Genomic DNA, 22,497 nt, shown 5'->3' with positions numbered 1-22,497 from the left:
AGTGATACAGAATATATTTAATACAAAAATAAATAGATAACCCATGGTATTTTCTCTCCCGTTTTTGTTTTTGCTTTAATGTGTGGGTTCCATATCTAAATGGTCAGATTACAGAACATAGTATTTATTGTTCCAGATTATAACGGTTATAACATTTAATTTGTGCAGATTTTTGTTAAAACTCCAATCCACACTTTAATCCACAAGGTGGCGGTGATTCGCCTGGTAGGTGTTTGCCAACCCCCAGAGAGGAAGAAGAAAATAAAAGGAGAAGCTTTGAATCATGTCTAAGTTCAGCACAATAATTTGGCCTAAAGTCGTTTTATTTGGTGACTCCATCACACAGGTCGGTTTTCTGCGGTGAAGACGCAAAGTGTCATAATGGTTGCTGTTTGCTCAGCGTCACCTGCAACATTCCTGTAACATTTCTGTCTGTGACTGTTTCAGTTTTCCTTTCAACCCAATGGATGGGGAGCAGAAACGGCAAATAAACTTGCAAGGTGAGGAGATGACGGATTCAGTGATTTCTTCATTTATTTCCAGAATCAGCGATTTGTTCTGTGTAAAATCAGTTTGTCACAACAGAATGCCACATGCGAATAATGATAAACCAGGAAGCTTGATTTTGTTAAATTTCGACCTCTTTTAATTGTACCAGACTTTTCCTCTATAAAATCTTTAGATGCATATTTCATACATGTAAATGTTTAGATTTTGGTGAGAAGTCTGCAGTTTCCCCCACCATTTCTGTTTCGGCATTGCGCTTCTACACGGTGTTTTACGGTGACATCGACAACCTTGTGGCGCGTTCAAGCACACCTCGTACACTACATTATCTAAGTTAAAACAAATCTTAAGTGACTGATTTACGATAAAACGTCCCCGAGGTTGTGTTGTACTTTTAAGGTATCCATATCGATTTCCAAGTAGCTTCACTGTTTATTTTTTGTTTTATTAAATTGTAAAATATGCTTAAATAAAGGTATTCTTCAATTATGTTTTACACATAATGAAATCAAATTATATTTTAAACATGTAAATGTTCACATTTTTGTGACGAGTTCGCTATTTCCCCCTCCACTTCTGTTTCTTTGGATATTGGGCCGTTACACAGTGTTTTACAGTCACGGCATAATGCTCATGGTGCATTCAAGTACACCTCGTAAACTAGATAACCAATGTTAAAGTACGTTTGACGTGATTGGTTTACTGAAATAATAATAATAATAATAATAATAATAGACTTGACCTGACCTGACTGCATTATGGAAATTGCTTAATTTTTAAGATATAAATTTCAACAAATCTTGTTAGTTTTATGTTTGATGGATCTGTGAATCTGAATCATTCTGTTTTTAGGAAATGTGATGTTGTGAACAGAGGATTGTCTGGCTATAACTCCAGATGGGCAAAGATCGTCCTTCCTCGCCTCATCAGCAGCCAGAATGCAGCAGAAAATAACATAGCAGCTGTTACCGTATTCTTCGGAGCAAACGACGCTTCGCTGGAAGGTACAGCCAACTCCCATCTACTTTCTTCAGGTTTACTACTTTATAGAATACAGAGGTTTTCTGTCTCCTTTAGATAAGAACCCACAGCAGCACGTCCCCCTAACAGAGTATTCAGAGAACCTGAAGGAGATCAGCAGGTTTCTGACCTCAGCCGGTGTTCCGGCAGACAAAGTCATCTTCATCACTCCTCCTCCGATTCACGAGCCGGCCTGGGAGAAGGAGTGCGTCCTGAAAGGTAACCTCCGGACCTCTGGGTCGTCCTCTTCCTGGTTTCCTGTGTTGACCCTGACTGCTTCCCGTTGTGTCTCCACCAGGATGTCCACTCAATCGGCACAACTCGGTGGCAGGACAGTACGCTCAGGCCTGCGTTCAGGCAGCTGGTCAGTGTGGGTCGGACGTCCTGGACCTCTGGACGCTCATGCAGAAAGACGGACAAGTGAGTGCAATCTTGGACATGCAGTACATTTTTCCACAGTGTCTCATTCGAGTCACAGATGATTAATGGTGTATTGGATTAAAATGAGCTGCAATTGATTATCTAAAAGCCTCAGCTATTCTTCTTTTAATGTTTTAGTTTGGCTGCCACCCAGCAGAAGGTAGCACTGGTCATCCCTAAGAGGAGCCAGTTGATACAGAAACAAAGATGGCGGGGCCATACCACAATGGGAAAGAGAAACAGTCCAAATGTATGTGATACATTAAAGGTTTATCTACACGTTCAAATGGTTCCTGGGAGTTTGTTCAACAGGTTAATGGATGAAAATAAAACATTGTCTGCTAGAGTCTGATTGACTGTCTTGAGATTAATGAATAAATTACTGAATTATTTAAATGTTGTCCAGGACTTCACCGCCTACCTGTCTGACGGGCTGCACCTCTCCGAGAAGGGAAACCAGTTTGTGGCGCAGCATCTCTGGAGCCTACTGGAGAGCCGTGTGGCTCACCTGCCCTTCATTCTGCCTTACTGGGGAGACGTGGACACCAGCAGCCCAGAGAGCAGCCTCCTCTGCTACTCCTGAAGAAGAGAACGTCTCGAAAGCTTAAAAACAAGCAGTGGACTTTAGACTTCCCAAAGTATTCACTCGTTTTTTTGGAATTACAGCAACTGGAGTCGAAACTCTCCTGTGAAGTATTAGGACTACTGTAGGGATAAGGGGAAAAGGACTCCGAAATTTTTAGATTGATTTCAGACATTTTCTAGGAAAAACAAAAACAATTTTGCTCGAAAAGAATCAGAAACTCAGAATCACAAATTTTCTAGAAAATGGGTTTAAAATTTTCTAGATTTTAAAAGTTGAAATTTTGGTAGAAAAAAAATCTAATTCAAGAAAAAAAAAGTACATTTTTGAGTTTGAAAAATTGCAAATTTGCTAGAAAAATAAGAAATTAAGCATTTCAAATTTCCTAGGAAATGGTTTTAAAAGTTGAAAATTTGGTAGAAAAAAAATGTCAAATTTTAAAAATGTCAAATTTTCTAGAAAATTTTTTTTGAAATTGAGTTTGAAAAGTTGCAAGTTAGCTAAAAAAAAAAAATATGAAATTGAGGATCTCACATTTCCGAGCTTGAAAAGTTGAAAATTTGATAGAACAATTCAGAAATTTTCTAGAAAAAAACATGGACATTTGAGATAATTTACTTTTCAAGAAAGTTTGACTTAAAATACATAAAACTTTTGTAGAACATTTCTGAGATTAAATTAAAAAAAAATTTCTAAACTTTTTTCCCCCAAAATTTCAAACTTAGAATTTTCCAAAAGTTTCTGAAAATTTCTGAGATTAATTAAAATATTTCAGAATATTTGGGTGAAAATTTACTTTTATTTCTGTCTACAATGTTTGTAATACACTTCTAAAAATCAACGTTTAACATGTACAATAAATTTTTTCTTACCAAAATCTCATTCATACAAGCAAAAACACTCAAATGTAGAAAAGAGACTAAATATTTAATGCAAAATGTGTTATTTATTTTTACGCACAATAAATTGTTGTACAGCATTACGACAGCAGGTAACTGTGACGAGTCTGCAGACAGATGAATGTGCAGAGCTCACATTGGCACAAGTTTATAAAACCAAACTGAAGATCTGAGCACAAGCAGCTCTCGGCAGGAAACTCATGAAGGAATGAGGGAAAAAAAGGTTCATTTTTTACTAACTTAAAGCAAAAACGTCACAAAATCAGTGAAATACTTGCTGCTGCTGATATACATGTAAAAGGCTCAAATACACAACCTCAGAAAAACGACTGTGTGCAAAACGTAAATTCTCCAGTGTTTAAAAAAAGTGCTTTTATTAAAAAACAAACCTCAAAATAAGACCAACAATCGGATTCCTCATTCACAGAGTGACTGATATGTAACATGATACAAAGAAATAACATGATATAATAAAAGAGGATGTAGGAGCACACAAATACAAAGAAAAGCTTTTTTGTTTTTTAGAGATGAACAATCGCATCTTAATGCATAAAGATACGTTGGGAAGATTAGGTGAGGGTTTTACCTAAATTATGTTTAATGCAAAAAAAAATCACATTTTGTAATATTACAACTGCAAACTTTAGTGTATTTTATTGGGATTTTATGTATGTTTTATAAATCTGAAAAGTGTGGCATGTGTTTATATTCAGAAACTGCCTGCTCTTTGGAAAGTAGCTAAAGATCAGAGTTTATTTTATAGACCTTTTATCTTCTTGTTTTTATGTTTGTGTTTTTGTGAAGCACTTTCACTGCAAAAAGAAAATCTTACCAAGTATTTTTGGTCTGGTGAAAACATCTTAGTACACTTGAAATCAGACATTTCAAAACTGACAAGTGATTTTTCCGGAACATGTAGCAGCTTGTTTTAGGTCAACTCTCTTTCAGTTATCTCAGGCAGTGATGTGCACCATGCTCCACTTTACTTGGTTAAAAGTGGCTGAACACACGTGGATGTAACACTTTTTCTATTTCTCAAATTATTTTTTATAAAACTTCACAATGATGCATAATTTAGTGTTGGTTTGTCACATAAAAACCCAGTAAAACACATCAAAACTTGTGGTTATGATGGGATGAAATGTGGAAAAGTTTAGTGACAGGTTGTCCAAATCTGGTCCTTAATCTACGGAAAAAAATTGACAAAAAAAGAATTCAGACTTTTTCCTCAGAATTCCGACTTTTAATATTAGAATTCTGATTTCACATAATTCTGACTTTTGATCTCTTCATATTAAAGTCAGAATTCCTTTTATTCCCCCCGCGGCCATAATCCTCTGTTTTAGAACTTTTTAAGAACCTACATCAGATCATAAAAAGGCACAGAAAAGCTTCAAAGTGGTTCCGTTCAACAAATCTAACCTACATGATTCCACGTGCTTTTTGAGGTTTTCTAAATCAAGATGGCGGCGGCGGCGCCGGCGTTCTCTCAGCACTCTGTCTCCTTACTGTCGAGGCGCTCCTGCCTGCGGAGGCGCCACCGCTCCTTCACTGATGGGTTCTGCTCGGTCAGATCCTCGTAGGAGGATTTCGTAGCCGACGAGGAGACTCCTGCGGTTGTGAAATCGCCCGGCCGCGCCTCCTCGGCCAGGTGAGAGTCGTTGCTGGTGTCCTCCGGGATGGTGGCCATCCGCAGGTCCCCGGCGCTGTCCTGGCTGGCGCCGCAGCTCGGGCCGGGGTCCGGGGTACTGCTGGCCGCGGCCGGGGCCAGTGGCCGGACCTGCGTCGGCGGCTGCGGGGGCTGGAAGAAGGGCGCGGTCCGGCCGGCAGAGGAGGAGGGAGGCTGATGATGCTTGACGATGCGGACGGACGTTGACTCGAGGTTGCTCAGGATGTCTTGAGTCTGCAGAGCGAAAACAGAAAGGTGAGGATGAAAGATCACCAGGAGTCTCTGCTGTAGACTGAGGTGGGTCCATTCCTTGTTTACTCCATTCTGCTCACAGAACTTTCCCGAACTCCAAACTTTATGGCAAATATGAGTTTATGATCATAATCCTTATGTTTTAACCTCATATTCAGGTTGGAATGAGTAAAGCAAACCTTTCTGCTTATGGACATTTTGAGTTGACAAACATACAGTGATGTGGAAAGTATTTGCTCCATGCACATCATTTCTGTTTTAACTATTTGTCACACTTAAAATTCTCAATCCATTTCCAATTCAAAATGTATTTCCCTCTCTTTTTAGGGTGTTTTCACCTATGGACTCGGTTCGATTTGGTACAAAAGTTCCAACATTTGTTACATTTTTAGCTGGTGCGCTTTCACACTGAACTTTATCAAATGAGCTAAACTAATTAGAAACCTATTCTAAAAAAAAAGCCGTTACTCCCGCTACTGGTTGTATTTACCCAGAATGCTCTGGGTTGTAGTCCGCTTCCTGCTTTTGGAGTGGTGCCCTTTAAATGCGATTTAACAATTGCGAAAGTCTTTAAAACGCCAAAAAAGCATAAACTTAATGCAAAAAACCATCTAGGTGTGTTTTTAGAAGCAGCTGAGACCCAAATGGAAGATTAAAAACAAACAAAAAGTTAATTTTTCATAACGGGTCCCAATTAAAAGCTAATTGAGATGCCAGGGCGTTACTTAAAACAAGCCCATCAAAGCATCCAACATGGCGGAATAAAAATAAACCTACAAAGACGCTCAACCAGATTTTAAATTACGTTCAGTTTTTGTTTATGTTGTATTTTTCAACATTAGTAAATACAAAAAAATATTTAAAACTACATTAGTCTTTTATTTTCTTCGTCTGTTATTAGATCTGAAACATGTTATTGTGACAGAAAAGTAAAAGCAGAAGAAATCTACAAGGGAGCAAATACTTTGTGTTTCTGTGGGTTCTACTGGGTATTTGGATCCAGAAAACACCTGAATCAAATAGAGTCACTATAAACATCATCAAGCTGTGCTTATTGTGAACTGGTGGGTCAAAATGTCAACAGAAAGAAAGGCTACAGAGGAATGTTGCCTCAGTCTCGACACTGATCCAATCAAGCCTAAAGTCAGACAACAAATCCATAAAAATAAAGCCTCAAATAAAAAAATTTACTTTTTCTTGTAGCTTTAACAGAACCAGATGCAAACTTAAAATGGTGACACACCTGATACCACAAAAAGACAACATGTTCCAGTCCTCTTTGCTCTCAGAATACTCCTAAAATCCAGTCTTGCTTCCTTGAAGTAATTCCTGATCAGATCAGCCTTTGCCTACGTGTCGGACGAAGTGGAGTTCGATCCGGCGGATCAGTGATTACGTCAAAGAGAGCGTGAGTCCAGGAGTATCCCGAACCGGGGCCACTGACCATGCACTCAATGGCAACACATGGCAACACCAGGCAGTGGCACAGAGTCACTCACCTGCAGCAGGAGCTTTATTACAAACCTCCACCATCTGCTGCAGCGGCGGGGCAGAGAGCGATGGACAGGTCATTCAGAAAGCCCGGCATTATCTGACCCAGGTTCCAACTACCTCTTTTTAGACAGCGGGGGGTTATTTCCAAAGTTTTGACACTTTAAGTGAGCAATAACAAAATAAAAATGTATATTTTTTAATTATCTAAGCTGTTAACCAGTTCTTAGCCGGTTAATTTGGATTTGTAGTGATAAAAAACAACTTTATTAAGTGTTTAGGCTGAATTTACACCAGATTAAAACCCTCTTTTTTGTTTTTATTAATTTTTCTGTCATTTTTAACAAAGACAAAAAAAACACAATTTTTAAATTCCTGTCAATTGTAAGGATAGAAAGTTTAAACAGAAAAAAAATATTAGAAGAGTTATTAAATCTTTCTTAAAAATAAAATCTGATTTTTTTTCATACCAGATTTATTTATTATGTAAGGAATTAGAAATTAATTTCAATCCTGCGTTCTGTGATTTGTACCGCCCAGGCTATGAGAACTTTTATTTCAACATCGCCAGAATATTAGGAGAATAAAAACGCAATTTTACCAGAAAAATGTCTTGAAATTGCAAGAAAAAAATTTGAATTATAATACCATCATAAAGTGTAAATGATAAACTGTGCAGTGTAAGCAGTTATTTAGATAATTGCCCTGACTAAATTTTATTTATTGTTTTTTATTTTGGGTTGTTGACTGTTTTTTGTCATACATTTTTTCTGTATCCATGTTTATTAATATGCACTGTCCCTTTAAATACATTCAAATTCAGAATGGATGATGCTTCTCAATCATAATAATTAACCGCAATAATCTGCCTACATGCAAGAATTGTTCAAAAACATTGCCAAAAACCTGCGAAGAGCATCGTAATTTGGTCTTAATCTGGTGTGAAAGGGGCCCCAACTATTAAACACTCACAAAATCCACTCATAGTTTTTAACTCCTTCATTTTTGCACAGACAGTTTTGTCCAAAAAAATGAAATAAATAAGAGATTTAATAAACGAATTAAAAGCAAAACTTTAAACAGCTGATTTCTCAACAGCTGCATGCACTCTTTCCTTGCTTAGTAAAGAAGTCGGGGTTCAAAAAGGCATTTTTGACTTTGATTAGTTTGGTTAGTGTGGCAACAAGGCGAGTGCACAAGAATGCAAACAATCATTAAAAAGATAAGGAGCTTACACTGGGAGCAAAGTAAATCTTTGTGCTTTCTTCGTACTGCTGATCAAGCCGTTTGTCCTTCAGAGAGAAACAAAAAACAAGGTGAGACAAACGGCGATTTCAATTTGGAACAGAGGATTCACATTTAACTCAGATTAAAAGTTTCTTACCACACAGTGAACCAGGACGCTGAGAGGAATCCAGAAAACGAGGGAAAACACGATGACTGACCCCACGATGTTATCAGCCAAGAACTTCCCTGATGGTACGGATAGAAACAAAAGAAGAGTTAAAATACTCAAAGATGTAAAACTTATTTAACTCGCAAGTGGAAATATTCTCATTTTGATCTTATGACCGACTTACCAAAGGTGTTGATGTCCAGCTTGTCAATGAAATCCCACAATCTCTCTATTACATCCTGCACCTGCTTCATGCATTTGCCCTGTTTTATCAAAGAATGAAATCAGTTGAATAAAGATGAAGCTAATCTGATATTAAAATAAATATTTTCTTTAGGACATGTTGGAAAAACTAAAAAAAAAGAAAAAAAAAGGAGAGATTTTCAACAAAATCAGTAGGACTAAAACGATTAATCGGATTAATCAGCTGACAGCTGATTGTGATTAATCACAATCCCACACAATTAAGCTTGATTAATCAATTACAGAAATTATTGTAAACTAATTTAGAAGATTAATTATGATCAAATTACTACTAAGTTGTCGATTATTTCAATAATTGAATTAATCATGATCAATTATGATTAAGCAATAATTGATTAATTGTGTCTGATTATGCAAAAATGATTAATCGCAATTAATCATGACTATTTCAATTATGATTAATCAATTATTGAAATAATTGTCAACTACTTCAGTAATAGCTTAATCACAATAAAGCGTGATTAGTCACAATAAAGTGCAATTATGCAAAAACGATTAATTAAATAAGTTTTTGCTTCAGGACATTTAACAATTTTAACAAAAAATTAATTAAATTTTTGTTAATTAATTAACAAAAAAGTTAATCAATTAATCAATTATTGAATTAATCATCAACTAATTTAGTAATAGTTTAATTGTTAACTGCAGCACACAGCCTACAAAAAAGGCTATTAGCTGAAAGAACAAAGCCAGAGCAGTAATTAAGCCAAACCTGTACAAAAAGTAAATTCATTTTGCATTTAAGATTGAAAAGCAACTTTTAACTGTAAATATATTCTATCCAGAACTGCTAAAGTAGCAGTTTCAGCTTCACCTGTTTCAAATTCTGTAGGAAAAAAATCTCCTAAGCACCTTTTGCTATTCAATTATTAAATATTTAACTCAAAAAACAGTCAATAGATCAGCACTACACTGCTGTCAGAAGTATTTTCTTTTGCTGAAAACAATCAAGAAATGCAACATTATTGCAAAAAAGTTTAATTTTCTTATTTAAAAAGGAATTTCATTATTCGTTTATTTGCATGTTTCTAATATTGTATAAAAATATTAGCAGCTAATAATCTTTTTTTTATCTGATTAAACATCAGCATAATCGATACATTAATTTATTACTGAAATAATAGTACAAATGAGACTTGTCCATGCAGCTGGGACACATGCAGATTTTCCCACTCACGTTTCCGTCACAGAAGCCCACAGTGCAGGGTTTGCCTTTGCGAAGGAAAAGGGAAGTGCCATCCCCCTGTGTGAACGGCGAGCAGATCCCGTCTTTCCTGCAGCACACCTTGCAGGAATCACTCGTCTCTGCAAGAGAAAAAACATCCAAGAAAAGAGAATTTAAACTTTCTCAGCACAACAAACACAACAATGATGCCTGTCCAAAACAATCACAGTGAAGAGTTTGGCCTCATCAAAGCTTAAAAACTACAGAGGAGCGACAAATAATGAATATAAATAAGTAAATAAATAAACAAATAACATCAAGAAGATACAAATATGTTAATCTATAAATGAGAGCAGATAAAATTAGATTTAAGTTACTCAGACTTGGGTATAATGATTACTAATGATGTATTAACTATTAATTATTACTAATAATGCAACAGTAACATTTAACTCACATTTTTAGCCACCGTATTTCTCAAATCAAACATTTACCGTTGCAGGCGCACGACTGCAGTTTCTGCTCCGCCTCACAAAACGGGTTACACTCTCCGTTGCGGCAGCGGCCTTTGTCCACACACTCGGTGTCGTCAGAAGCATTTTCAGGCGGCGGACAATCGCTGCTGTTGCCTGTGAAAAGAAGGAAATAGTTAGTACACATAATTTTACACAAAATGTTGTACCCCAACTGGGTTGTGGATGCTGCAATTCTGCAGTGAGACCAGCAGGAGGCGATCACCTGTGCAGAACGACATCCCTTTACAGGTGGCATTGATGGGCTCCTGGCACTTTGTTCTTGCTGCCTCATACTGGCAGTTCTTGCAGCAGGGGCTGTTTCTGTCACTGTGGAGACACAACGTTTATCCCACTACCACAGGCTCTTCTGAAGAATTTCACTTTTCTGATAACTTACCTGCAAATAGCACCAGGTTTGAACTTGCAATCTGCAGAGCAACAGCTGTCGTTGCTGCGATGCAGGAGCCCAGGATCGCAGTCTTCCCCTTCCTCCACTCTGGAGTTCCCACAGACTTTACTGTTCCTCTTCTTGAAGCATTTCGAAGCCTTCAGACTCAACGTCCTTGCCACCGAGTCCCTGCTGCATCTGGAGAAACGCTTTGGGGAAGGAAGAGACAAGTCAGATTTAAACCTACAATTTAATGTTTTATTTGTGCAAATATAGTAAAGCAGTTATTAAACTGACAAAAACAACTGATATTTAAACAATTTTCTGAGATTCCCCTGTAATTTTGCTACATTTCTTATTGACGTTTATGCTCAGGGACTGATTTAAAAAACATTAGGTCTAAATTTAAAGCTGCAGAATTTAACTTTTACAAAAATATGTTTTTGCATATTTATTAAAACTGTCACCATGTTGTGACAGGATGTTATGAGACAGATAATCTGTAAAAAAATAAATAAAATAAATCAAGCTCCTCCACCTCTTCCTGGTGCTACTGGAAAAATGCACAGCTCTCGGTCAAAAACAACCAATCAGAGCCAAGAGGCGGGTCTTAGTGCTGTCAATCAACATCTTTGTGCACTAATGATAAAATTTACTAAATCAAATAGATTTTTGTTGCTCTCTATTAGCATTTTCTTTATTATAGTTGTTACTTAGTGAGTGACTCAGATTGTCAGATGCCACAAACTCAACTTATAGAAGAATCCTTATCTCCACCCACGGCTTGAACTCTGCTTTGAGTTTGATTCAAAAAGAGGCAGGCCCCACAAAACAGGAAACACAGAAGCTGCTCTAAAACTAACAAAAATAGAGAAGGTTGCTCTCGTTCTTCATCGTTATTCCACTTTCACCAAAAATCAGCCCATACATTTAATTAAAACCTCTGAAAAATGGGCCAAACTGCTAAATTGCTCTGAAAACGTTTTATCATTTCTGCTACCGTTTCTGTCCGTTAATGTCTTTGCAACAGTTGAGACACGTCCCGACTTGAAACTGGTGCATCAGAGTCTCCACAGGCTAATCCAGTCCTGTGTCTTTCTTGAAACGTTCCAGAAAAAAACACCGAAGGATTCAAAGTCGACACCAAAACCCTCAGCATGTGCAGGGTTATCAGGAAAGGAAATGTGATTCTGCCTGCAACGTGCTGTGGAGGCTGTTCACATTTCTATGTGTCATATTTCACAGGAACAAACTCAGCAGTCTAGCTTTTTAAAACGTTTTGAAAGAAATTTAAACCAGTGAAATGGACTCGGACACGCAGTGGCTAGCAGAAGTGTTTGTACTCCTACAACTTTCTGACAACACAATAGGATTTAAAATAAAAGTAGAGCACAGATGTATTCAGCCTCCCTGAGTTGGTAGGATTACAGAGCTGTGATGTACCTTGTTGTTGTCATGATCGCCGCTGACAGCTATGGGGTACATGACGAACTTGCCGCCTTTCTCGTCGCTGGGAGCGCAGTCGTTGTTGTCGGGGTCGTGTTCTGCTCCGAAGTTATGGCCCAGCTCATGAGTGGTGACCAGGTCCGCTTCCTGCAGAGCAACCAGGCCATCAGGGGAGGAAACATGGGGTTAAAAATGAAATAAATGAAAATGCTGCTTATTTTTAATGATTTGAAAATCTACACTGCAATAGCACATTATATTACCGTGTATTTTTGCTTAGTTTTTAGAGCAAATATCTTAATACACTTCAAATAAGACAAAACTTACTTAAAAGTAACATTTTAGCAAGAAAAAAGAGTTTGTTTTAAGTCAATAATTCCTTAATACGGATAAAAAAAATAATAGTTTTACTGGTAGATTATTTAACTTATTTAGATTTCGTTTATTTAAAGTACTTTTTCCATCAATGTTAAGGAATCACTGACTGAAAACAAGTTTTTACGTTTTGCTGAAGTTACTTGTGGGTTAGTTTTGCCTTATTTCAGCTGTACTGAGATATTTGCACTAGAACCTAGATTTAAAAAAAAAAAAACTTTCCGCAACCAAAAGAAATGTTAAAATTCTAAAAGTGAAAAAAGTCAGCAGAAAAGCCTAACAGACCTTTGTGAGAATAGTTTTGCCGTAGTTCTTGGTGCTGGTCAGGCCTGTGTTGAGGTAACTGGGCTTCTTGGCGGTGTGAGATGGGTAGTAAGCTAAAAGCGAAACACAAACCGCAGAAATGTCTCAGGATTAATACCAACGTTTGTCACTCCAGGTGTAAATGTGAAACAGAAGCGACTTGCCTTCTGAGCAGATGCCGCCGAGGGGATGTGGCCTGGGAGGGGCGACGTAGGCCAGGCCCAGCGTCCCCTTGTCGAAATCCTGGTAGGTGAACAGGTGAGCCAGACACACTTTGGAGGCGGCGTCGGCGATATCTGAGCTGAATTGCTGTTGGACGCAATTGAAATTATTTTAATAAATCGAGTTTTCTATCAATTATACTGATGATTAATATTAACTGGATAAATAAAAATAGACACATTCTGCAGAGTTTTCATTTAGCTACAGCTTATTTTAAACAATAGTAGAAATACACAAAAAATGCAAATTCAATTTCTTTTTTTAAAATAAGAAAATAAGCATTTTTTTGCCTTGCGTTCCTTTAGTGTTTGCTTGATTGAACATTTAAGCTCTTTCTGCTAAATTTATCAATACAACAAATGGCTAATCTGTAGATAGTATTTTTTTATTTACAAAAAATTTTTAAAAAATGAGATTTTCCATCTTAAAATGCTAATTTTTGTACAGTTTTGGACTAATTACTGCTCCAACTTTGTTGTTCTTTCAGCAAATAACCTTTTTTAGAGTCTGTTTGGACCAGTTAATGATTAATCAATTACTAATTAGTTGACAATTATTTAAATAATAGATTAATCTGATTAATCGTTTCAGCCCTGCTCTCAGTAATTCTATGGTTTTAATAACTGTACAGTAACATTTAATTCACATTTAGCCTCAGTGTTTTTACTGCAATGCAAATATTTACAAAAATTAGTTGACAATTATTCCAATAATTGATTAATCCTGATTAATTTGATAAATAGTTTCAATTATAACCTGCTACAAGACGGGATAACTTCAATAACTGCTTCAGTTTGATTCAAAGTTCTTCAGATTTCACATTTTAAATGCAATCCGATGTATATATGCGCATATACGCACGCACGCACGCACGCACGCACAGCTTCCCACCTCCAGAAGCTTCTTCACGTCCCAGACTTCCTGGTCCTCCACTGGGCTGTTCTTCATGTTATAATGGGCCCATCCAGAACTGGCGTTGGCGGGCGGCTGCGTTGGACTGCTGTTAATGATGATCTGACAACACAAACCAAACAAGTAAGAACAGCTTGGAAAATGTAGCGCACAGTTACATTCAGTTAATCGAAATATTTTTGACGTTTGTTTAATTCACCATCATTTATGAATTACACAGTTTTATGCTTTTAAGCCTTTATTTCTGTTAATTTGTATTATAATGTATTACCATTGGAATTTTACATCAGATGCCAAAATAAAAACTGTACATTAATTAAAAATCTTGGTATTTCTTAATAGATTTAGACTACAGTGTGACTTTAAGGTCTACTGTAATTGATCATTTTTTAATTTAAAATATAACTGTCTGACAAACATTATTTTTGTTACAATTAATTTTGACTGATCCCAATAACCTCCAAGCTTCATTAAATGTGTAATGAAACTTGATTAAGCATAAAATAATTTGTGAATCAGAACCATCTTTAAAAGATTATATCCAGGATTTAGGATTATTAAACAGAACTGATGCCATAAATCCTTCTCTCTAAAATGTTTCTTCCATCACATCATCCACTGGATTCCCATCAATAACCTACCAGAGAACTATGGCAACACAGAAAACAAGATTAAAACAGACAAAGAATCCATTCATTCCGTGACATATTCTGGGTTAGACTGCGGTTCTGTCGGACAGAACACAAATTCTTCACATCTACGGGTCAGAATACAAAAAAGATAAGTAAATGCATAATTCTACTATGAGAAAGCGCCAGACTTGCAGCAGCACAACAGAGTTTCTATTCATTCACAGAGCAAATTAATCCGCCCCTCAGGGGTGCATAAAAAGCTCAGAGTTCCTCCTGTTCACACACTAAACAGCCCTTTAATTCGGAGCCGGGTTTCCAGGAGTGATGCTACATAAAACGAAGATATTATGCAGCTGAGACAACAAGCGTTTAAAGCGACAGCGCCGCACAACATGGCACGGTGGGAAAAATCTAACCGAGCTGCATACCTGGTGGATCTGGACTCCGTAGCCTGTGAACTCCGAATTCCAGGTTGTGTTTCTGTAAATGTCATCGACTCGATCCATCAGCTCAATCTGGGAAATAACAAAACGCACTGATCAGAACGGAAATCATTCCCTCCAGGATGCTGAAACATGTTTTCTTATTTTGGGATTGTTGCCACCTAAAATTACAGATTTTTCAACAATCTGACAAAAATGTCAGAATTGCTGCACATACTGTTGCCCCCCTCCCCCCCAAAAAAAGATATTTCAAGTAGAAATTAGTGCTTTCAATTGATTAAAGAAAGTAAATCAGATTAATCACGATTAATGACTAACTTTGTTAGTTTGTAATATAAAAGTGCACGAGGTTGTGCAGATTCCTGCCATGAGCAACTCCGTCCTTCTGCTGCACTCCAGCCAATAATTTTTCTTTTTTTGTAGCAGAAAGCAGGTAATTAGAATAACTAAGGGAAAGATAACCCAGTAGACATGCAAATGGAAGCAAATTTGTTTGGGATACAACTAACATAAAATCTATATTTTATTTTCTAGTTCTTGGCTGCCCCACCATTTTCTGATGTCACCCTGGGCAAGTGCCCACATCAAAAACCGCCACTGTATAATGCACGTTTTCAAAAAATGTTTTACTGTCTCAAACCAAACACATTGGAAGATGATCAGTTTTCTAGGAAGCCATTTTGTTTGTAAACATTAATTTAATACAGATAAAAATGACAAAAAAAAAGAAAACTGAGATCGTAGCCTCCTGGAGGGACTGATAAATACCAAATATAATGTTTTCCTGCAGATTAGGGGAAATAAAAGCAGAATAACTGAGGATGTCCCACCAGGTAGTTGACCGTGGTGCTTTCCTGGCCGCGGCCCATGTGTTCGTAGAAACGGTAATCTGCTACCAGCAGCAGGGGGCAGGTGTTCATCTTGTGGTCGTGATTCTCTCGTTTCACTCTGTGATGGTCTGCAAGAAAAAGCAGGGAGGACAGTTCAGTCCAGCTTCAGTCAGAAGCTTCCATCAGAGCCGCTGTGATACAGACTGCTACAGCAAAACTGTCCAGCCAAAAGCCATCAGCATATACAAAAAAGAAGGAGAAAAACTCCGATGAACTGTGATGGATGAAGTATTTTCACAGCAAAAATACAAAATATTACCAAATATTTTCAGTCTAGTTTCTAGTGCAGGTATTTTAGTTCACTTCAAATATGACAAAAATAACTTAAAAGTAACTTTTGGGCAAATTTAAAGCCTTGTTTTAAATAAATAGTTCCTTAGTATTGATAAAAAAGTAGATAAATTAACTTATAACATTGGAAATGAAATGTAACAAATTCTAATTCAATTCAAATTCAAAAATAATTTATTGAACCCAAAGGAAAATTAAATAACAAGTAGGTCTTTATCAATATTAGGGAATTATTACTTAAATCAAGCCTCAATATCTTGCTAAAAAGTTATTTGTAAGTTAATTTTATCTTATTTGAAGTGCACCAAGATATTTTCACTAGAAACCAGATTAAAATTACTTTGTAAGACTTTGTGTTTTTGCAGTGTATGAATTGAATAAATAGGCTCACATAACAATAAAATGGTTTTAAATATGTGATAATAATGTCCCACAGAAAAAAAAATACTTTGTGTGTTTAATGCTGATAAACACAAACGTCACATTATCATCACGCAAACAGATTTATTATAATCATCAGATAAAATATTAACTTTGTCATATTTAACCAACCTTATTCTGCAGCAAAGCTTTTGTTTTAAATATAAAAATGCTTTGAAGCGCAACGAAAGCTCCTTGAACAGCAGAGGAACAAAAGGACTCCATTCTGAGCGTTACATCACACACCTGCCTCCACATTATTCAGATGAGTGGGAGCGATCGGCTCCGGCCTCCGCAGCAAGCTGTGGGAGACCAGAGCTGACTCACTGAGCGCCGGGCTGCCGACCGCGTCCTTATGAATCTTAATGCTTCCTCCACACGAACCCTCACCTCAGCTCAGCTCCTCTGTGGGCGATTTTCTGCCAGATTACAGTGGAGTGGTTTACATCTCCTCGGATACATAAACACGCCGTCATGTGACTCTTACATAATAACAACTCCTCTGAAGCAGGAGCTTACCACTTCTTACTGGAACCTTTAAACAAAACGTGAATATTTCGTTGGACCGCCTTTAGCTTTGATTACAGCATTTGTTTCAATCAGCTTCTGCAATGTAACAAGATTCATTTCCATCTTCTGTTGCATTAATTTTTCACAAAGACCTTTTGGGATTATGGTGACTTATAGCAAGACATTTTCCATGTTATACATGGCATTTTTTTATTTATATTCAAGAATTATTGACTTAAAACAAGCAAGAAATCTTGCAAGAGTATAAACTACTGCGATAAATTATAATGTTGTTGCTTTGAGACTATTTTCAAGTAATATATTGGTAATAACATAATAATGCAAGAAAACATTCTCAAAGATAATAAACTTTAAATTAGGGATGCACTGATTTACTCTTTCACTTCCAATACCGACACCGATATCTGAGCTTTATTATCGGCCAAAAAGTTTCCGATCCGATACAGAAAAATTGCTGAATTGACTTAAAACACTGTTTTTTTTGCAAACACAGACATAAATGTACTGAATTATACATTTATCTGATAACTCTGCACCAGGACATCACACTTAAATCCACCAGTAACTTCACCAGCTTGATCAAACATGTAAAAACAGCTTTAATTTGTTCAGTCAGTGCGATTAGGAGTAAAACAGCCAATTTAAAACAAATAATGAAAAAACAGAAACTGGCAAAACGAAACATGTAAAATATAATCTGCAACTTCTTTCAAATGGTTCAGAAAGTGTAATTATGAATTCTAAACATGATGTAAAATAAATAATAAAGGACTCAGAAAACAACGTATAGAATCAGACTGAATAGATCTGCCTTTATGGATTAGGCATGTTGTCACTAATATTCGATCTATAATTTTTATCAATATTAGGACCGATACAGATATTTATATTGGATCAGTGCATCTCTACTTGAAAATCTAATAAATATTTAACACAAGAACTGGAAGGCATTTTAAATATCCAAAATAAATAAATCAAACAAATCAAGCAACAAATGAATTATGAAGTCTTTGTTCTTTAAAAGGGTTTAATTGAGACCAAAGTGCCAGAGAAAAGAAAGAAACGACAAATCATGCAAATGGAAATTATTGATCTCATTTTATTTTATCATGTAATTAATTAATTTGTTATGTATTGTGACAGGCCTAATCTTGAAAAAATTACCTTGAAATAAGGCTAAACTAAGATATTTTCACAATAAACTAGTCAAAAATACTTGGTAAGATTTGTTGTTTTTGCAGTGAACTGTCATAATTCTTCAATTTGATTTTACTGAAACTTGAGATGATCCCCAAAGACGATGGTTCCCCCCTTTCTATTAAAGGTTTTTATAACGACAATTCTTAACAGTTGATTTTAACCAGCTTTAATTATTTAAAATGTTTTTATTCATAAAATATCATCTTCCAGAAACAGAAGAACTTTTTAGAGAATTAATAGACAGAATAATCAATTTAATTTTAGTAATTAATCTCTTAATCCCTAATTGCTGCTGGATGAATCTTAATCTGACATATACAGTAATCTACTTCCTTCTTAAAACAGGAATTAAATCATTTCTTCCTTTAGAAATATTTTAATCAGATTATTAGGCAGATTTATTTATGAATGTTCTCATAGTTTATCGCATTTCATCTCTATTCACCGTCTACTCACCAACATGACCAGCTTTAATCCACAATCTGAGCAAACTGGGCAGCAGAACTCACCGTTTTCAGGAACCAAACGCTTGTGCTCTTCCTGTCTCCTGGCAGAAAGAGGTAAAAGGTCGTCAGCCTCTACGCGGATGTAGCCACAAACTTCAGGAGAAGCAATCCGGCTCAGGTTCTTGATGTCCTGCGATCGGTAGACCAGCAACCTGCCGTCAACCTGGGAATTTGTGAACCTCCACAGGGGCTGAAACGGAAAAATAGGAAAGTAAATTAATTAGAGATGTTCCCACTGCTAAAAGAAGAAGTAAATATACAAAATTATCATCTTGTATCTTCAAATAAATGTCAACAAATGACTGCAGACTTTAAATAATCAACATATTTATCTAAAAATGTAATTTAAAGCTACTCAGATAATAATGCATAAAATATAAGGCTACTGTTCAGACTTATTATAGACTTTAAATAAATTAATCTTTAATAATTTCAGTGGAAATATATATTTAAAAATCCACTGAAACGCAGTTAATGTTTGTAACCAATTTTTAGAAATAACACAAGCCTTTGTTTCTTCATTTCATTTCATTTCATAAGGTTGGACCAAACATTCATGTTTTAAACGAACATTTCTGAATTAACAGATATTTTAAATGTTTGTTTTCATGGGTGTGACTTGCTATTTTGTACTTCTATTAACCATTTCCTGTAATTTGCTGTCAACTATGTGTTGTGTGTCTCACTTGTTTTTCTTTTTGTTTTACCATCAACCTGCTTGCCAGGCAACTAAAGATGAAAATTAATAATAAAAGTTGAAACATTTCATACCTCTACGTTGTATTCTGCTTCATCCGTCAGGATATGAGCAGAAAACTCGTCTCCGTCGATGTGTGCCTGCACACGTGAGTTTTCCTCTCCTGGAAAGCAAATCGTGAATCTGAAATACCTCCTGGACTATTTTAGTTTTAAATTAACTGTCGGGAATTAATCTGGGTAATTCTGCACAAAGGGAAAGTATGTTTTAATTAAAAGCATCTCCACCAACTCACCAACAACATGCCCAGTGAAATAGTTCTGAAGTGAGACGTCGTATTTCTGCTCCTCCCCGTTTTTATCAACGATCACTGCTTTGAAGTCGTCAGTGAAGAGGGCAGTGTTGGTGGTCAAGTAAAGCTTGAAATTTCTGAAGATAAAAATAAAAAGACAAAAAAAAAACTGTAGTAAGTTTAATGTATTTGAAATTAAAGATACAGTCTCAAAATACCGTCTGTAAAACTTAAAAACCTGAAGAGTTTTTCTTTTGTCATTACCGTGGTGAAAGAGGAATAGAACAAAATAAATTTAAAAGGCCTAAAATATGTTTATTCAAATGCACCATGACTTATGTGACCTGTTAACTATTAAGTTTCCCTTCAAATCTGCATAACATCCTTTAGAAACTGACAAAGTTTCTTCAGGTGGATGAAAAGATACAAAGAAACTAATCAGAATTTACTAAGATTTTATAAAAAAAAATGTTTTTTGGGTATTTTTTTCCTTTGCTTTGCAAAACAAATTCAGCACTTGCAAAAATCTCAGTCAGAATCAGAAAAGGAGCGGCACCCATCACTTCTATTGAAACTGTAACTTTAAAATTAAATGTTTAAAAGGACATTTAATAATGAATAACTATAACTATTCATTATAGTTGATGAAACTATAATTATTTTTGTGCAACTCAGATGGCACAGGCCATTTCCTAAAAAGAACAACACATTCAGAGCAGTAATTAAGTCAAAACTGTTCAAAAAATGAAAACATTTTGCATTTAGGATAAAAAGAAAACATTTGTCTGTAAATATGTTCAACCCAAAACTCCTCAAGTCGCAGATTTACCTTAACATAGTTAAAGACCTGATTTAAAAAATCTCCTAAGTATATTTTAATCCAAGAAATAATCAACAGATTATAAAATAGTATTGGTTTTTGCTGCACATGCATCCTTCTCTACAAATAATCAAGCGTTCACTAAAGTAATGTTATGTTATTGCATTTTAGGCAATATAATGTTTAGTAAGTTGTTAAATGAAAAAGCTACAGAATGAGCCAAATTTTTTATCCGATTGATGTCAGAATAACTAATTACTAAAATAATCTTTAGCTGCAAACCTAATTCAAACTGAGGGACTTAAATCACTGAGAATTTCCCACCTTTTAAACAATTTGCCTTTGTTTTCAGGTACTTTCTACCTGCAGAAATGAGTTTGGGTTTATTTGGAAATCGTTTTAATGCTTCTTCATGTGGAATAGTTAAACCCTTAAAAACTAAAGGCACCAATTACAAATGAGGGTGGAACATTTCTGATGATCTGAAAGAGGACAGGTGTTGGTGTGAGGGGATCCATCATTCAATCCTGTACCTCTGCAGGGCTCTGAAGCTAACCAGGCGCTCCAGGTTGGACTGGGTGTGGACGTCCCTCTTTCTCACAGAGTGCAGCTGGAAGCCTGACACAGGCAGCACCTCATAGTCCGACAGCATGGAGTCCAGAGTTCCTGGAATGTGTGAATAGAAAACAGCTGCTATGAAATAAATAGGGAAGCATCGATAGTATCACTGAACTCCCGGGTCTGATCACAAAAAGATTGATTTAAAATGTAAAACATCTCAAAACTGGGAATTAAAGACAATAAACCTATGTTTTAACTGTGTTCAATAACAACTTCCACTTAACACCATTAAAACAGCGGTTTAAAATTAGCTAATGGTAGCTAAAGTCACTGCTATATTTACCAAACTCCGGCTCATTTTCGTGATTTTTCTCCGAGGTAATCCTTGATGTTATTACACCGTTCACCGAAAAACAAGCAAAAACGACTACTAATAAAACGTTCATCATATTGAAGCAGCTATGTCACACTTAAAAGTGGAAAATTGTGCTGGTTGATGGTAAGGATAGCAGAGGAGCTATCCGGAAGTGCTCTCAGTGGAAAACATCCGCCCGAAAGAAATGGGTTCGCTCGTTCACGGTTCGCCGGACAGTGAAGCGGCGGGAAACCACGAGCAGCGGCAGGGAGGAGTTTGTTCACGGAAATACGATTGACGATTGAGATTGATGGCTAATGAAAACTAAAAAATAAGACAGAGAATAAACTCTTGTATCACATTATATAATTAGGTTTTCGATGAAATTTCTTTTTAAACTGAGCTACTTTGAATAACGTTTAAACTATATTGATATTTATGGCAATACACCAGATATAAACTTAAATTGTCTTTAAATAGTCTAAATCCAAAATAATATAAAAACATTCACACACTTATGGATAACAACTTTTAGATACTTTCTAACACTGATACATCAACAGCCACTAAAGCAAGTTTAGATATTGTTCTGCCTTTTTATAAAATACAGGAATGTTCAGCCGCTTCTTAAATGTCACTCTGACTGGATGGTTACAAAACTGCAGGGAGACACCGGAGTCAGGGATTTGACCCTTTCTCATTATGATTAATGGAAGAAATGGTTATTTCTACTCTGTGGTTCAGCTCTGCAGCCATGAAGCATATTTTTCCAACTCCTTGTTGCCATGGTGACACATCATGACAGCCCTCCAAAAAAAACAAAAGAGCTAAAATACCTTCAGCCACACAGCATCTAAAACCAAATGGGAATATTCGACCAAAAGAAGCAATGTCTCAACTAAAATGAATGAACAAGTCTACAAAGGCTTCTTTTTTTTATTTATTTTTATATGTATAAAAAGAGTTAAAGTTGCCATATGACTATTTTTGTAATTTTATTTTTTAAATGTTAGTGTAGCCCTAACATTCTGT

General features: G+C 36.2%; 2 protein-coding genes across 4 annotated transcripts; one reads left to right on the top strand and one right to left on the bottom strand.

The window, feature by feature from the left end:
- Window positions 1-227: 227 nt before the first annotated feature.
- iah1 (isoamyl acetate hydrolyzing esterase 1 (putative)) lies at window positions 228-2,739 on the top strand. The gene is made up of 6 exons (XM_016675921.1): window positions 228-346; window positions 448-500; window positions 1,360-1,511; window positions 1,585-1,746; window positions 1,826-1,947; window positions 2,354-2,739. Exons 1-6 carry the CDS (start codon window positions 284-286, stop codon window positions 2,528-2,530), a joined length of 729 nt encoding a protein of 242 aa, XP_016531407.1. The 5' UTR covers window positions 228-283; the 3' UTR covers window positions 2,531-2,739.
- A 717-nt stretch (window positions 2,740-3,456) lies between these two features.
- adam17a (ADAM metallopeptidase domain 17a) lies at window positions 3,457-21,710 on the bottom strand. Of its 3 annotated transcripts, none has more exons than XM_016675946.1 (20): window positions 21,454-21,710; window positions 21,083-21,215; window positions 19,733-19,866; window positions 19,512-19,600; window positions 18,744-18,930; window positions 15,733-15,860; window positions 14,888-14,974; window positions 13,807-13,929; window positions 12,858-13,002; window positions 12,676-12,767; window positions 12,013-12,162; window positions 10,579-10,778; window positions 10,405-10,508; window positions 10,161-10,295; window positions 9,679-9,806; window positions 8,422-8,500; window positions 8,226-8,314; window positions 8,077-8,133; window positions 6,850-6,886; window positions 3,457-5,332 (listed from the first exon to the last, which is right to left on the bottom strand). In XM_016675946.1, the coding sequence occupies exons 1-20, from the start codon at window positions 21,557-21,559 to the stop codon at window positions 4,935-4,937; spliced, it is 2,601 nt and encodes an 866-aa protein (XP_016531432.1). In that variant the 5' UTR covers window positions 21,560-21,710; the 3' UTR covers window positions 3,457-4,934. The 3 variants fall into 3 exon arrangements, with proteins under 3 accessions (XP_016531432.1, XP_016531433.1, XP_007561196.1); XM_016675947.1 differs by having other exon boundaries at window positions 6,850-6,883; XM_007561134.2 differs by lacking the exon at window positions 6,850-6,886 and having other exon boundaries at window positions 21,454-21,709.
- Between the last annotated feature and the right edge of the window lie 787 nt (window positions 21,711-22,497).

Source organism: Poecilia formosa, unplaced genomic scaffold, assembly GCF_000485575.1.
Source record: "Poecilia formosa unplaced genomic scaffold, Poecilia_formosa-5.1.2 Scaffold123, whole genome shotgun sequence".
NCBI classification, from domain to species: domain Eukaryota; kingdom Metazoa; phylum Chordata; class Actinopteri; order Cyprinodontiformes; family Poeciliidae; genus Poecilia; species Poecilia formosa.
The sequence above is the reverse complement of the archived record's forward strand: the minus strand, read 5'-3'. Positions and strand labels throughout refer to the sequence as shown.

Excerpts from the sequence above, each read along its gene's own strand:
- adam17a (XM_016675946.1), bottom strand. The coding sequence starts at position 21,559 with ATGATGAACGTTTTATTAGTAGTCGTTTTTGCTTGTTTTTCGGTGAAC. Across the intron at positions 13,003-13,806 it reads ACGTGAAGAAGCTTCTGGAG|CAATTCAGCTCAGATATCGC; the intron begins GTGGGAAGCTGT and ends TGCGTCCAACAG. Across the intron at positions 12,768-12,857 it reads CGGCGGCATCTGCTCAGAAG|CTTACTACCCATCTCACACC; the intron begins GCAAGTCGCTTC and ends TTTCGCTTTTAG.
- iah1 (XM_016675921.1), top strand. The coding sequence starts at position 284 with ATGTCTAAGTTCAGCACAATAATTTGGCCTAAAGTCGTTTTATTTGGT. Across the intron at positions 1,512-1,584 it reads AAACGACGCTTCGCTGGAAG|ATAAGAACCCACAGCAGCAC; the intron begins GTACAGCCAACT and ends TGTCTCCTTTAG. Across the intron at positions 1,747-1,825 it reads GAAGGAGTGCGTCCTGAAAG|GATGTCCACTCAATCGGCAC; the intron begins GTAACCTCCGGA and ends TGTCTCCACCAG.